The sequence below is a fragment of the Diabrotica virgifera genome, chromosome 4, assembly GCF_917563875.1.
Source record: "Diabrotica virgifera virgifera chromosome 4, PGI_DIABVI_V3a".
NCBI lineage: Eukaryota > Metazoa > Arthropoda > Insecta > Coleoptera > Chrysomelidae > Diabrotica > Diabrotica virgifera.
The window spans coordinates 133632117-133646673 of NC_065446.1; the positions used below are offsets into that span (position 1 = coordinate 133632117).

General features: G+C 33.1%; 1 protein-coding gene across 1 annotated transcript in view; it reads right to left on the minus strand.

The window, feature by feature from the left end:
• Positions 1–14557, minus strand: part of LOC114338991 (serine proteinase stubble-like) — a 70824-nt gene that overhangs the window by 6460 nt on the left and 49807 nt on the right. Inside the window, exon 5 of the mRNA XM_028289619.2 lies at positions 13091–13511. Coding sequence (XP_028145420.2) covers positions 13091–13511 — 421 coding nt within the window. The remainder of the gene's footprint in view (positions 1–13090; positions 13512–14557) is intronic.

Below are 14557 nucleotides of genomic sequence, written 5' to 3' on the forward strand. Positions count from 1 at the left end.
AGTAACATTTATTCGAAATATTTTTTAGATTTGTTGATACATGGCGCTAGTAAATCGTATTTTTCCAATTACAGCGCCATACATCAACAATTCTAAAAAATGTCTCAAATAAATATTTCTTATTTTTCATGAGGAATCCAAATTTGCGATAAAAAATGGCGATTTCTATTTAAGATTTTAAAGTTACCCCCACCCCACTTCCATGGGATAGAGTGGGGAGTCGTGTTTAGTGTTCTATAGGTTTTTGAAAAATATTAAACACGTGTTTTTTGGTTTTTCATTTGGAAGTGTATTTCTCGAGGTATGAGACGGTTTGGGTCTAATATTAGACCGTTTCAGTCGGAGATTAGTGTATCGTTTTATACATCGTACAGGATAAATTGTTTTTTTCCGATTAGAGCGCCATCTATCCACAATTCTAAACAATCTCTCAAATAAATGTTACTTATTTTTACGTAAGGAATACAAATCTGTAATAAAAAAATGGAGATTTCTGCTTATGATTTTAAAGTTACCCCTCACTCCACCCTCCAGGGGTGAAGTGGGGGGCAATGATTTTTGAAAAATATTGAAATTTTATTTTGGATGTTCATTTCGCGAAATATTCAACCGGTTCGCTACTTTTGGGACATCCTGTTATAATAATATAGTAGGTACATCATCATCATCATTCTCTTTGCCTTATCCCTATGCGGGGTCGGCTTCCCTAATTGCATTTCTCCACACAATTCTGTCTTGGGTCATATCAATGTTAATCCCCTTTACCAACATGTCCTGCCTTATCGCCTCCCGCCAGGTCTTCTTTGGTCTTCCTCTCCTACTCCTTCCAGGAATCTGCACTTCAGCTATTCTTCGTATTGGGTGATTAACGTCTCGACGTTGAACATGACCAAACCATCTTAACCTATGCTCTCTCATTTTGGCATCAATTGGTGCCACACCTAGACTTCCCCTAATATACTCATTTCTAATTTTATCCTTCTTTGTCACTCCACTCATCCATCTAAGCATTCTCATTTCCGCCACATGCATTCGTTGTTCCTCTTTCTTTTTCACTGCCCAAAATTCAGTTCCGTACATCATAGCCGGTCTTATGGCTGTTTTATAGAATTTTCCCTTCAGCTTCATTGGAATTTTTCTGTCACACAACACACCACTCGCTTCTTTCCACTTCATCCATCCAGCCCTAATTCTACTGCATGCATCTCCATCTATTTCTCCATTACTCTGTAATACCGATCCTAGGTACTTAAAACTATTGCTTTTCACAATCATTTCACCATCCAAAGATACCATTTTATTTGTAGTAGCTCCATCTTTAAATGATCATTCCAAATACTCTGTTTTTGTCCTACTAAGTGTTAAACCTTTTTCCTCCAGAGCTTGTCTCCACTTTTCCAGTTTTTGTTCTAAGTCTCTTTCACTATTTCCTACTAACACGACATCATCAGCATACATTAAGCACCATGGAATGTTACCCTGTAGTTTCGTTGTTATCTGGTCCAAAACTAATGAGAATAAATACGGACTAAGCACAGAACCTTGGTGCAGTCCTACTTTCACATGAAATTTATCAGTCTCTCCCACACCTGTCCTAACACTAGTCGTTACTCCCTCATACATATCCCTCACAATCTTTACATATTCACCAGGGACTCCTTTCTTATTGAGTGTCCACCACAGAATCTCTCGAGGAACTCTATCATATGCTTTCTCAAGATCAATGAATACCATATGAGCGTTTGTTTCTTTACTCCTGTATTTTTCCATCAACTGCCTTATAATGAAAATTGCATCTGTTGTTGATCTACCCTGCATAAAGCCAAATTGATTCTCGGATATTTCGGTCTCTTCACGTATCCGTCTGTCAATTACTCTTTCCCATATTTTCATGGTGTGGCTAAGCAGTTTTATAGCCCTATAGTTTGTACATTGTTGTATATTTCCCTTGTTTTTGTAATATAGTAGGTACATATTTATCGTCAATTCAGTTTCTTGCTGTCAAATTGTGATTGTAAACATCGTAAGTATTATAGTATACCTATAGGGTCAAGATTACGTTATTTTGCAAAAATATAGTATTAATAGTAGTTACATAGGTACATATACATGTATATTAATACATTGTATAATATTACTGACTTTTAAGTGTCATTTTGAAAGAATAATTATTGAGAAACTTATAATTTACTGAACTGAAGTAATAGCAGTGGCGTATCAAACTGAATTTAAAGTATTTTTATTTTAGTATATATGCCAAAGGAATAGAAGTAGCAGACGAACAAAATTAAGTATTGCGATGGCTAAGCAACCAACTGACGTGCCTACTACGCTAGACCACGTTACTAACCTAACTGATGATGCTCCACTTTTTGATTCAGAGTCAGAAATTGAGTCGGATTCAAACCCTTTAGCACCCCTATTAAGCTGCACCCCCAACCATCGCGAATAAAGTTCGGACTAGACAAAAAATTTAGTGCTATTTATGTGCTAATTAGTTGCTCTAATCCGAATTTTGTTGCTCAAACCGTTGACCAGGAAATCGCGTTGAAAGTGGGGGGGGGGGGGGTATAGCTTAATGGCAAGTTGCACCCCCCCGAGAAAAGTTCAAACTTCTTGATGTTTAAGCGTTAAGCAGGAAATCTAATTGAAAATGGGGCGGGGCCAGCTTCTCATTAGACGTACCTACAAAGAAACACTTTTGTATATTCACTAAAACGATAAGAAATAAAATCAGATCGCGGTATATTTCGATGATATGTGTTCCCTAGATTATTTTATTACCTAATATGTACGAGCAACTAATTTATTTAACATGGAACAGAGACATATATAGCGCGGAGCAAAGTCGGGTGAGATAAAATAATGCATTTTTGCAAGTTCTACGGTTAGCAACAAAATCTGATACCAATATATTTCGATAGCACGTGTTCCCTAGAATATTTTAATGCTAAATATGTGCGAGCAACTAATTTATTTTACACGAGACAGAGGAATATAAAGCGCGGTGCAATGTTGGGAGTGAAGAAGTAATAAATTTTTAAGTTCTACGGTTAGCAACATAATCGGCTACCGGCATATTTCGATAAATCACGATAAATTATTTTAGTACTAAATATGTACGAGCAACTAATTTATTTAACATAGAACAGAGACACATCAAGTGGGGTCATCCAATGAAAATATTGAAGGAGTGCTGGACAAAAATGGACTGGGACAGAGAAATGAGAATGGTGACTGTCTAGTGAAGTTCTGTGTAGAAAAACGTCTTACAATTACAAACACACATATATGAACATCAACCACGGATATTATACACATGGCGCAGCCCAGATGGACGAACAAGGAATCAAATAGATTACATCTTAATAAGATCAAGATGGAAGTCGTCGGCCATCAACTGTAAAACATATCCTGGCGCAGACTGAGGAAGCGCTCATCAACTCCTGAGACAACTTATTGAAAAGTCTAGAGAATTTCAAGTTCCTATGATTATATGCTTCGTTGACTAGCAAAAGGCATTTGATTGTGTAAGCTGGATAAATATGTGGTCAATTTTAATAAAAATGGGCGCACCAATGCACCTGGTGACACTTATTAAAAATCTGTACCAGTCCGATATAGCGAGAGTTTGATTAGATCAGAAGTTCTCAAACCAATTCAAGACCGACAGAGGTGCTAGACAAGGATGCCTGTTGTAATCTCACTTACTTAGCATTTATGATGAACATGTCATGAGCATGGTATTAGAAGGATGGGACGGTGGACAGTAGCTGGTAGGAAAATCTCCAATTTAAGGTTTCATGATGACAAAGCAATTATAGCAGCAAATGTGCAATAAATGTTTGATCTTCTGCAAAGAGTTGAGTACAAAAGTGATAAAGTTGGTCTGAAAATCAATAAGTCTAAGACAAAAATAATGATGGTATACAGATTCGACACTACTCAACTGCTTAACATGTTACAGGATTACCAGATAGTAAACACCTTTGTCTATCTCAGCTCTAGTATAACTAACGATGGTAACTGTGAAGCAGAAGTTGGGAGATGTATTGGTGTGGCAAAAAATGCGATGAGTCGCCTAACTAAAGTTTAGAAAGACATATCTATCTCTCAAAATATCAAGATGAGACTGGTGAATGCCCTTGTATTTCTAATATTTCTATACAAAGCAGAGACTTGGATTCTTCGCGCATGCGAGAGCCAAAAAATTGATGCCTTTGAGATGTGGTGCTGGAGAAGAATGCTGCGCATACCTTGGACGGCTCATAGGACAAACGTTTCCATTCTAAACGAAATCAATATTAAAAAAGGCTGTCCACAATATGTCTGCAACGAATTCTGTAATTCTTTGGTCACGTGGTTCACATAGGTGACGACAATTTCGAGAGATTAATTGTTTCGGAAACGATCCGGGGAGAAGATTAAGAGGACGATCACCAACTAGATGGTCCGACCAAATATATAATTTAGCTGGAAACTCATTCTGTGAAGCTCTTAGAGACCAATGGAGAAACATTGTTACGAATATTGAAAGAAATCACGATCCTCGGTAATGGGGAAACGACAATAGAGAGTGACACATATAGCGCGGAGCAAGGTCGGATGGGATACACTAATGCATTTGCAAGTTCTACGGTTAGCAATAAAATCTGGTACCAATATATTTCGATAGTACGTGTTCCGTAGAATATTTTATGACTAAATATAAGCGAGCAACTAATTTATGTTATACGAGACAAAGGAATATAAAGCGCGGTGCAATGTTGGTTAGGACGAACTAATAAATTCTTAAGTTCTACGGTTGCAACAAAATCGGGTATTTGGATAATACGTGTTTCCTAGTATATTTTAGTACCAAATATGTGCGAGCAACTAATTTATTTAAGGCAGAAAGACATATAAAGCTCGGAGCAACGTTAATTGGGATAAATAATTAATGTAGTTGCGAGTCTTACGATTAGCAACAAAATTGGATACCAATATATTTTGATAGTACCTACGTGTTCCCTAGAATATTTTAGTAGCAAAAATTGGCGAAAAACTAAGTTCTTTAATGTAGACATTGCCTATCCAACGTTACTTCTCGCTCTGTTTTTCTGTTCTACGGTAAATAAGTTACTTGCTCGCACATAATATATTTACATAGTATTAAAGTGTTCTATAGAACACGTAGTATTAAAATATACCAGTTTTTAAAAAAATGTAAAACTACATTAGTGACTTCTTCTTCAGTGTACAGTCGGACCAGATTCACTTTGTATTTGAGATTTGGATGTGGAATTGGGATTCACTATGTTTGGCGTTCGGTTTTTCCAGATTTTCAGAATTTTATTTTGGTACCGTGCAGGCATTTTACTTGACCAGGTGTTACCAAAATTAAATTCAAAAAATTTTGGGAAAACCGAACGTCAACAACAGTGCGCATCCAAATCTCAAATACGAAGTGAATCTGATCGGACGGTAAGATGCCTCATCGAAGAATGAAATTTCAGCCGCTTCAACACCACCTCTAAGACTAATATTCAATTGTTTTATTTTTAAAACACTTACAATCCACAAAGATTTTTTATTTTTTAAGAGATTTATAATTCACATTCGTTTCGTATCGTACCTCAACATGATGGTTACTTGGTGAAAGTTTGTATGTTTGTTACAACATATGGAAGTATGTATGTATATTATGTAATCGGAAAATAAAAATGACTAACAGAAATAGAGTATAGGGACAAAATACAAGCTCGGCATCAATTCTTAATGCGATAAAAATGTGTTAGTGTAATAAAGGATAGTATAATATACTCTTGGCTAATTAGCAAATTTCATGGAAAAGTTATTTACCAGCAATTTTATTGCTGGAATCGAATTATAAGATCCTGTATATTAATAATATAGGTATGCAAAGTCCGCAGATAGTGTGCTACTTTTTTTATAAACAAAATGGCGCCGACAAATCGTATTTTTTTTTCAATTATTGCTCTAAAACTAGAAAGATTTTAACATTACAACAAAAATATTTAAATAAAACTTCACCGCAATTAAATTCTGCATAGAGACATCAAAGCTTCCTTGGTATAGATTGTAATGCCAGAAGCCGGTGAAAATTAAACGAATATTTTAGCAACAATTCAATTGTTAATTAAAAATTTACGATCGCAATAATAACCAAAATAATCATGATACATTGATCAAACTTATAACGATTATAAAGATGAGATGATTATTTAATATTTTATCGACAAAATATAATTTTTTCGTTTTTTTTTTCATAATTATTAAATTTTGAAAAACAAAATAGTTATAATACGCTGGTCTAATTAGTAAAATAAAAATAAAGGTTATTTACCAGCAATTTCATTGCTGAAATAAAATATTATGATCCTATATATTAATAATGTAGGTATGCCAAGTCCGCAGATAGTGTGCTACTTTTTCTATTAACAAAATGGCGCCGACAAATCGTATGTATTTCTATTTTAATAATATAGGTATGCAAAGTCAGCAGATAGTGTGCTACTTTTTTTATAAACAAAATGAGGCCCGAAAATCGAGTTTTTTTCAATTATTGCTCTATAACTCCAAAGATTTTAACATTACAACAAAAACACCCAAATAAAATAAAACACCGCAATTAAATTCTGCATAGAGATATGTTTTTCCCGATTTGCTCCGACGACAATTTTCCACCGAAAATTGTGTTTTTTTCAATTATTGGTCTATAACTCCGAAGATTTTAACTTTACACCAAAAACATTCAAATAAAAATTCACCCCAATTTTATTCTACATATAGGCATGTTTTTCCCGATTTGTTCCGACGAAACTTTTTTCTCGGAAAATGTGGGTTTTCCCAACAAAATCTCGAATTTCCAAATAAATTTTTTGGGCTAGTAAATATTTATCAATTATTAAATAACTTGGTGAAATAAAAGCCTTCTTGGTATAGATTATAACTCCAGAAGCCGGTGAAAATTAAACAAATATTTTAGCAACAATTCAATTGTTAATTAACAATTTACAGTCGCAATAAAAACCAAAATAATCATGAGACATTGATCAAACTTAGAAAGATTATAAAGATGTGATGCCTATTTAATATTTTGTCTTCAAAATATAAATTTTTTATTATTTTGCATAATCTTTAAATGTTTAAAAAAATAGTTATAAACAAATTAACATTTCTCAGAAATTGTTTATTATATTCTAATTTTAAAAACTACTCAAAATGCGTATTTCAAAGGTCTTGAAAATGAATGCTTCAAAAAAATTTCCAACCATTTGCAAAAAAGTTATGAAACAGCAAAATAAATTTACGATGTCTCCGTTGTTTATAATTTGTTTTAATTGTTTCAAAGCTTAAAAGTGAGTCTGTGGTACAATCTAATTACTCACAAGAATGTCAAATATTAGTTCAATGCTTCTATTTTAATCAAAGGTTAAAATACTTTTTTTGTAATTTTTAGCGCGAAAGTAGGCTTGATACAGAGCCGGAGATGTTCACTCGAAGCGACTGACACGCTTTAAACTCGCGCGAGTTGTGTATGTGGACGGGTATAATACATAATACAATGCTACGGTACTGTATTAATCTACTTTCGCGCGTGTAAATTACAAAAAAATATTTATAATCTTTAATTAAAATATAACCATTAACCTAATAACCGATATTTTTTGTAAGTAATTAGCTTGTACTTTAAACTCACTTTTACCTTTGAAAGAATTTTAAAAAATTATAAACAACGCAGTAATCGTATGTTTACTTTGCGGTTTCATAACTTTTTTTGCAAATGGTTGTAAAAAAGTTTTAAACCATTCATTTTCAAGATATTTGAAATACGCATTGTAACTATTTTTAAAATTAGAATATAATAAAAACTTTCTGATAAACGTTAATTGGTTTATAACTATTTTTTTTAAACATTTAAAGATTATGCAAAAAATAAAAAATTTATATTTTGTCGACAAAATATTAAATAGGCATCTCATCTTTATAAGATTTCAAAGTTTGATCATCGTATCATAATTATTTTGGTTATTATTGCGACCGTAAATTATTAATTAACAATTGAATTGTTGATAAAATAATCGTTTAATTTTCACCAGCCTCTGGAACTATAATCCAATAATAAATAGATAATTACTTATCTAAAACTTTATTTGAAAATTAAAGATTTTGTTGGGAAAACTCAAATTTTCCGAGGGAACTTTTCATCGGAGCAGATCGAAGAAAACATATCCCTATGCAGGATTTAATTGCGGTGAATTTTTATTTGAGTGTTTTTGTTGTAAAGTTAAAATCTTCGGAGTTATAGAGCAATAATTGAAAAAAACTCGATTTTCGGGCCTCATTTTGTTTATAAAAAAAGTAGCACACTATCTGCTGACTTTGCATACCTATATTATTAAAATATATAAGCATAAGCTACGACTCCAGCAATAAAATTGCTGGTAAATATAATCAGCCCAGACTAAATATAATAAATGGGCTATAGGCGAATATGTATAAAGTTCTTAAAATTTCCAAGTTTACGTAGAACAAATGCGAGTATACATTAAGATAAGTTAAGTGCTATTTTGCTTATATAGCAGGTTGTGAATACATAGGTATACTCAAACATACGTGTTCAGCTGTAATGAAATCAGATTAATAATTTACACTGGCAGACTTTTATAAATAAGCTAAACTCTTACAACAGAATTTACTCAAGTTGGTGATTCCACTGACGCTATATTTTTAATAAAAATAGTACCGGATTTCTCTCCGCCGCGGCCGTTACTTGTCCTATTTGTTTGGTTTTTGATTTCCCGCCCCCTGGGCATGCTGCCCATGTGCGGTGTACCCTAAGCACTTCTTGCACCGCGCTTTATATTTCTGTGCCTCGTGTAACATAAATTTGTTGCTTGCACATATTTGGTCCTAAAATATGGTAGGCAACAGGTATTATCGAAATATATTGGTATCCAATTCTGTTGCTAACAGTTGAACTTAAAAATTTATTAGTTCACCCCACCCATTATTGTACCACGCTATATATTCCTCTGTATCGTGTAAAATAAATTAGTTGCTCGCACATATTTGGTATTAAAATATACTAGGGAACACGTATTATCGAAATATACCGGCACCCGATTATGTTGCAAACGTAGAACTTAAGAATTTATTAGTTCGTCCCAACCAACGTTGCATCGCGCCTTAAATTCCTGTGTCTTGTGTAAAATAAATAAGTTGCTCGCACATATTTGATACTAAAATATTGTAGGGAACATGATTTATTGAAATGTGCCGGTATCCGACTATTTTGCTAATCGTAGAACTTAAAAACTTATTACTTCTTCACTCCTAACATTGCACCGCGCTTTAAATTCTTCTCTCTCGTGTAAAATAAATGAGTTGCTCGCACACATTTAGTATTAAAATATTCTAAGGAACTCGTGCTATCGAGATATATTGGTATCCAATTATGTTGCTAACCGTAGAACTTGCAAATGCATTAGTTTATCCCATCCGACCTTGCTCCGCGCTATATGTGTTTCTGTTCTATTTTAAGTAAATTAGTTGTTCGTACATGGTACTAAAATAATTTATAGTGATTTATCGAAATATGCCGGTAGCCGATTATGTTGCTAACCGTAGAGCTTAAAAAATTTATTACTTCTTCACTCCCAACATTGCACCGCGCTTTATATTCCTCTGTCTCGTGTAAAATAAATTAGCTGCTCGCACATATCTAGTATTAAAATATTCTACTGAACACATACTATCGAAATATATTGGTATCCATTTTTTTTGCTAACCGCAGAACTTGCAAATGCATTAGTTTATCCCAGCCGACCTTGCTCCGCGCTATATATGTCTGTGTTCTATGTTAAATAAATTAGTTGCTCGTATATATTTGGTTCTAAAATAATTTAGGAAACACGTACCATCGAGATATATCGCTGATTTTATTTCTTATTGTTTTATTGAATATACAAAAGTCTTTCGTTGTAGATACGTCTAATGAGAAGCTGGCCCCGCCCCACTTTCAATTAGATTTCCTGCTTAACGCTTAGAGCAACAAAATCCGAAGCTAATTAGCACATAAATAGAAGTCAATTTTTCAGAAAAAAATCAAGAATTTTAAACTTTTTTCGGCGTGGAGGTGCAGCTTGCCATTAAGCTGGACCCCCCACTTTCAACTTATTTCCTGGTCAACGGTTTGAGTAACAAAATTCGGATTAGAGCATCTAATTAGCACATAAATACAAGTAAATTTTTCACCAAAAAAATCAAGAAGTTTGAACTTTTTTGGTGTGGGTGGGTGCAGCTTGCCATTAAGCTGGACTCCCTCACTTTCAACGCGATTTCCTGGTCAACAGTTTGAGCAACAAAATTCGGCTTAGAGTAACTAATTAGCATTTAAATAGCACTAAACTTTTTGCCTATTCCGAACTTTATTAGCGATAATGGGGGTGCAGCTTACTAGGGGTCTCTTTAGCGCAATAAAACGTCGAAAACAGAATAAAACTTTTACCAAAACAGAGAAAGCTTAAAAGGCTGTTAAAGGGGGGAAAGGCTGGTCCATTTTGAAAACCCAGGTAAGGAAGGTAGGTCGTAAGGTCTGTCAGTTTTAGGTATCATTCTTTTTATTTTTTGATGCTGTATTCAGCTTCTGAAGCTATTCGTTTGTTTAAAACTGAAATAACTCATCATCACGAATCTACTGAATCACATTTAAAATATGGACTCAGTCATCACATTCGAAATGAAATAAATAAATTATTTGGCATTATTTGCATAATTTGGCCAAAGTACCTGGCATACAGTTTCTATCTTCACACGGCCTAACAACTACCTTTCTGTCTGAGTATACCTACTGATGTTTTTAATTTTAGTGCTAGAATGCATAATTGTGTATGCCTATGTTATTGGGGCTTAAATATGGGTGTAACGAAAATACAGGTCATAAATTAAGTCACATATTGTGAGACCAAAAATAGTTCGAATTAACCTAGTTTACCTTAGTACAAATATGCACATAAAAAAAGTTACAGCCCTTTGAAGTTACAAAATGAAAATCGATTTTTTCGAATATATCGAAAACTATTAGAGATTTTTTATTGAAAATGGACATGTGGCATTCTTATGGCAGGAACATCTTAAAAAGAATTACAGTGAAATTTGTGCACCCCATAAAAATTTTATGGGGGTTTTGTTCCCTTAAACCTCCCCCAAACTTTTGTGTACGTTCCAATTAAATTATTATTGTGGTACCATTAGTTAAATTCAATATTTTTAAAACGTTTTTGCCTCTTAGTATTTTTTCGATAAGGCAGTTTTTATTGAGTTGCGGCTTCTTTTTTAATATGTTTACATAAAAATTTTATGAGGGTTTTGTTCTTTTAACCCCCCCCCCCAGTGTTTGTGTATGTTCCAATTAAGCTTTTACTGCGGTACCATTAGTTAAACACAGTGTTTTTAAAACTTTTTTGCCTCTTTGTATTTTTTCGAGAAGGCCCTTTTTATCGAGATATTACTTCTTTTTTAATATGGTTCAAAATATACCTAAAAATGTAAATCATAAATAAATTTTCATATTATTACCAAGTCTCCATAATCGTACTTAACCATATACAAATATGTGGTGGATTTGACAAATATTCAAAATATCTTGATAAAACCTGACTTTTCGAAAAAGTACTAAGAGGCAAAAAACTTTTTAAAATATTGTGTTTAACTAATGGTACTACAATAATAAATAAATTGGAACGTACACAAAAGTTTGGGAGGGTTTAAAGGAAGAAAACCCCCATAAAATCTTTATGGGGTGTCCAAATTTCACTATAATCCTTTCTTAAGATACTACTATCATAAAAATGCCACATGTCTATTTTCAATAAAAGATCTCTAATAGTTTTCGATATATTGGAAAAAATCGATTTTCATTTTGTAACTTCAAAGGACTGTAACTTTTTTTATGTGCACATTTGTACTAAGGTAAGTTAGGTTCAGTCGAACTATTTTTGGTCCCAAAATATGTGATTACATTTATGACCTGTATTTTTGTTACACCCTTGATCCCGATTCTTGGTTATTTTAGTTTTCAAATATCTAGTGATCCAGTAAGTTTTGTGGTATCAACAACAAGAAGTTGCTGCTGAAATAGATAAATAAACTTCACAACTGAATATTTTGGCGCTCAAAAATAAATAATTTGGTATTATAATTTTGGTGCTGAACTATGATATTTGATGCCAAAAGACAAACGTTTCAAAATCATATTGATTTTACATTGGTGATCGGTGAAACATAAGCCATTTTAAACGATCAAAGACCTCTACAACGTAATATTTGTATATGATTTGTCCACGTAAATTTTGTCCATGATTTGTCCATAAAATTATTAAATACAACAGTGAATTATTGTGGATGTAATATTATAATCAATGCCACATTTTTCACTAGTTTTTATTAGTTTTTGACATTACGAATTAGCCCTTTACCGGGGTAGATTTTAATTAGCGGCTATAGAGGGTTATAATTGTAAAATTTGCAATCCACTAGATTCTTATTTGGGATCAGGTACTGGAAAGTGAATACCTATGTATGTATTGAGAAACCCGTTTAAAGAAATTTTTAGCTCCCTAAAAGTTATCCTTAAAAAATCGGAAAAAAATTCATGAATATACGTGTTAAGTCCAAAAGCACTCTTACTTGTTTCAAATGTTTTTGATCAAAATTGATCTCGGGAAAAATATTTGAATTTTTCAAAGAATTTTTATGTAATTTAGATAATTGTTGGCAAACTTGTAAATTATTTTTCGTGTGATTTTTTCGTTCTTTTAAATGGCGTAAAAGTCATATCAATAGAAGAAAAAAGGGCATGGAGAGACGGATCGTTGAAAGTAGAGTCGAAGGCAAAAGATCAAGAGGCAGATTTTTGGTCTGATTTAATATAAAAAATCACAGGACTCTCCCTTGCGGAAGCATCTGATAAGGCTCAAAATAGAGTTGAATAGTCAACCACAGTTACTCAAACATCATGATACCATATACATACTTGCTTAAGATGGCGGACTGAGGACAAATATTTATAAAACAAAAAAATTACCTGACAAGTATCTTTGGATCCATCTTGTGTACCACCACACAACTGTGACGTATCTATGATTCCATATGGCAGCTCATCTTTAGGAATTATACTGTACGCTTTTTGACAAACGTCATTGGGCACATAATCCAGATCGACTTTTTGCAAGTCTTTGGCAATACTGCCGTAATTGCTAGTTTTTCCCCAACCAGTAGCAGTAAGTTGCACGTTAGATAAGTCGGTGGAAGCAAACAGACATATAGGTTGTATATATTCTGTAAATTGCACTGGTCTGTCTAACTGAAGTAGAGCTATGTCATCGTACTGGCGACCGTTGACGTAAGTCGGGTAAGGAATTCTTCGAACTACATTGTAATCAGCTGAGTCTAAGGTTTCAGTTTGTAAAGTGGTGGTGCCCAAACGGACGTACTGGACAGCACCTCTAAAATGTCATGTCAAAAAATATATTAATTATTAATTTCAATATAAATAACAATTTCAAGCAAAGTATTCAAAAACATGACTGCATTTTACATAATAAAGTTTGCAAACAAAGTTTGGCAGAAGTTTTTTATTTTTGTTTTCCATAAAAAATTATTTCACAAAATTTTATAAAAACTTATCTTATGTCTCAAACAGACTGAATTTATTTTTTAATAAAAATATTTATATCCCTGTTTATTTTGATATAGAAAAAGCGTCTAGGCCATTAAAATGTTACATTTTTTAGGCCATACCTTGCATTTGTTAGAGGAGTCAATTTTATTTCTTTAATGTGTAGGTGGTATCAGTAGAAGCTTAAGTTCAAGTCTTTGGGGTCGCCACTCTTGTTCCCCGGCCGCCATCTTGGAAATGGTGTGCAAAGGGGTTTCGCGCTATATCTCGTAAATTACCAACCCTATGGAAAATCTAATTAAAAATAGAATGTAGAAAATTAATTTTATACAATTTTGTTTCTATTACTTTTTATCGTCAAGTGACCAACAAAAAAGATATAAACAAAAATAAGTAAAAATTTTTTAACAAGTTTCCTTTTGGAGGTTATAACTTTTTTTCAGTTCATTTTAAAATAAAATAGCAGTATAACAATTCTGTAGAGGGTTTTTCAGCGAACAATTTTCACTATAAGGTTATTTAATTCTATTTATTTATACAGGTTTTACAGGGCTCCACACTTGACCAGATGCTCGAATGCTCACAGGGATACAATAAAAAAAAAGGTTAGGCTTACTTTTCTATCTATATATATTTCTTATTCATACAAATTATTATGATTTTAACATTCCTAAGCTATTACTAATGTATTTTTGACCGTTCTCCCCACTATAAAACTTATAACCGTAATTATATATCGAAAAGGCTCAAGAAGTTGTTTGAGGACAAATTCGCCGGTCCAGAAGAAGAATGACACAACCGCAAAATGCAAAATTCTTAAGAAGAACAAAAAAAACGATTTTTGATATCAAAATCATAAAGTATGATTAAAAT